The following is a 2,504-nucleotide window of genomic DNA, read 5'->3' as shown; positions in this document are numbered from 1 at the left end:
CTCTGTGTGTCCCGTAGAGAGACTGTCCTCTGTGTGTCCCGTAGACACACAGAGGCTTTAGTTTTACCAGAAGGACATCATGTGCTCCCTGTCTCCCAGGTAACATCCGTGTCTTCTGCCGCGTCCGTCCCGTCAGTCTCGAGGTGCAGGACTCCGCCGACTCCAAAAACATGCTGAGCTTCGACTCGGAGGACGACGCCGTCCTCTACCTGTCCAACAAGGGCAAAATGATGACCTTTGACCTGGACAGAGTCTTCCCTCCTAAGGCCACACAGGAAGAGGTACAAGAGGCTCAAACTGATCCTGATCCTCTTCAGAGGGACTCTGTCTAAGTAGTGTCCTCTCTCTGATTGGTCCACCAGGTGTTTCAGGAGGTCCAATCTCTGGTCACTTCCTGTATCGACGGCTTTAACGTCTGCATCTTCGCCTACGGACAGACGGGCTCGGGGAAGACGTTCACCATGGAGGTATGGTCATGTGTCTCTGAGGTGGGACCAGGACCAGGACTTGGTTCTGGATCATAACCACAGGTCTGTGTGTGTCCAGGGCGCCGTGGACAACCCTGGCATTAACCAGAGAGCGCTGCGCCTGCTGTTCTCCGAGGTGACAGACAAAGCTCCAGACTGGGACTACAGAATCTCCGTCAGCATGGTGGAGATCTACAACGAGACCCTAAGGTGAGCAGACCAAGTCCCTGATCTGATCCGAGACCAGTGGTTCAGACGAGAACCTGGTGGTCCAGCCAGAACCAATTGTCTGAACCAGTGTAGTAACAGCACTACTTGTACAGTACTTTATGTTGAGTACATCCTGTACTGCACTATATATAGATTTGTACTTGTATAGATCTTTTCTAGTCTTTTGACCACTGAAATGGCTTTAACACTACATGTCATTCACATCCATTCACATCCATTCATACACTGGTGGCAGGAGGCTTCCATCAGGACTAACTAACATTCTTGCCCCCTGAGCCACAGTACATCATAGGCTGTACATGATATACAGTACATCATGTTCTCAATAAGATGTCCTCTATATAAAGTACAATACATGATGTGCTCTGTATGTTGTACTGTACATGGTGTACTCTATATAAAGTACTGTGCATGGTGTACTCTGTATAAAGTACTGTACTCTGTATAAAGTACTGGACATGATGTACTCATGATGTTTTGTAATAGAACATCTGTATAAAGGACTCATGTGGACTCGGTCCAGAACTCTGAGACCTGGTCTCAGATTATCAGGAACCACAAATATAGAATGTAAACAAAGATCACATGACCTGAGCCTGCTATGTGTTTAAGACCTGAGTCGAGTCTGCAGGTTGTAAAGGTCTCTGTTGTCGATCAGGAACCTGCTGGGGGAGAATCCCTCCGACAAGCTGGACATCAAGATGAACCCCGATGGCAGCGGACAGCTCTACGTCCCCGGACTGACCGAGATCACTGTCCAGAGCCCCGAGGACATCAACAGGGTGAGGACTTCCTACTGTGCTCGTCCTTTCAGTGTAAAACGCCTCCAGTCAGCTGCTGGTCTCTGCTTTCTATATGCAGCTGTATTTTATTGTGAAGTTCATTCTTGACCCTGTTTAACAGAACCAGACTTTTAAACATTTAAAAAACACGTTTCAGGTGTTTGAGTTGGGTTTCATGAACAGAGCGACGGCCTGCACCAACCTCAACGAGCACAGCTCTCGTTCTCACGCTCTGCTCATCATCACTGTGTCTGGAGTCAACTCTGCTACCGGGAACCGCACACAAGGTACACACACACACGCGCGCGCACACACACACACACTAGGTACGCGCGCGCGCACACACACACACAAGGTACACACACACACACACACACACGCGCGCGCGTAAACGGTGATGTCATCTGAGTGAAGAGTGACACCAGAACAGAACCTTGTGGTTCCTCCTGGTGAACATGAGTAGCTTGTTTTTAGACCTAGTTGTTACAGAGACTTGACGGTCTACAGACAGACGGGGGTCTCTGCTGGTCCTGAGGGTTTCTGGTGTGTCTGGTTTACAGGTAAGCTGAACCTGGTGGACCTGGCGGGCTCTGAGAGGATCGGGCGGTCGGGGGCGGAGGGCAGTCGCCTCAGAGAAGCTCAGTGCATCAACAAGTCTCTGTCGGCGCTCGGTGATGTCATCAATGCGCTGCGGGGCCGACACGCCCACGTCCCCTTCAGGAACTCACGCCTCACATACCTGCTGCAGGACTCTCTGAACGGGGACAGCAAGACGCTCATGATGGTCCAGGTGAGACCACATCAGACCAGAAGAACTATGTTCATTACATAGACCTGCAGAGAGTCGTCCCATAGACCTGCAGAGAGTCGTCCCATAGACCTGCAGAGAGTCGTCCCATAGACCTGCAGAGAGTCGTCACATAGACCTTAAACTACAAGAATATAAATCAGAGCTTTAATAAAAGTCTTCAGCCTGATTTAATTATGTGTGTGTGTGTGTGTGTGTGTGTGTGTGTGTGTGTGT

At 50.0% G+C, this 2,504-nt stretch overlaps 1 protein-coding gene across 1 annotated transcript in view; it reads left to right on the top strand.

Annotated features, from left to right (window-relative positions):
- Positions 1 to 6: 6 nt before the first annotated feature.
- The window catches only part of LOC116380137 (kinesin-like protein KIFC3), a 2,905-nt gene continuing 407 nt past the window's right edge, over positions 7 to 2,504 (top strand). Inside the window, exons 1-6 of the mRNA XM_031842098.1 lie at positions 7 to 281; positions 363 to 467; positions 547 to 677; positions 1,357 to 1,480; positions 1,638 to 1,767; positions 2,041 to 2,270. Coding sequence (XP_031697958.1) covers positions 171 to 281; positions 363 to 467; positions 547 to 677; positions 1,357 to 1,480; positions 1,638 to 1,767; positions 2,041 to 2,270 — 831 coding nt within the window. The 5' untranslated portion in view covers positions 7 to 170. The remainder of the gene's footprint in view (positions 282 to 362; positions 468 to 546; positions 678 to 1,356; positions 1,481 to 1,637; positions 1,768 to 2,040; positions 2,271 to 2,504) is intronic.

This window comes from Anarrhichthys ocellatus, unplaced genomic scaffold (assembly GCF_004355925.1).
Source record: "Anarrhichthys ocellatus isolate YVR2014 unplaced genomic scaffold, GSC_Weel_1.0 scaffold6209, whole genome shotgun sequence".
In the NCBI taxonomy this organism is placed as follows: Eukaryota; Metazoa; Chordata; class Actinopteri; order Perciformes; family Anarhichadidae; genus Anarrhichthys; species Anarrhichthys ocellatus.
The sequence above is the reverse complement of the archived record's forward strand: the minus strand, read 5'-3'. Positions and strand labels throughout refer to the sequence as shown.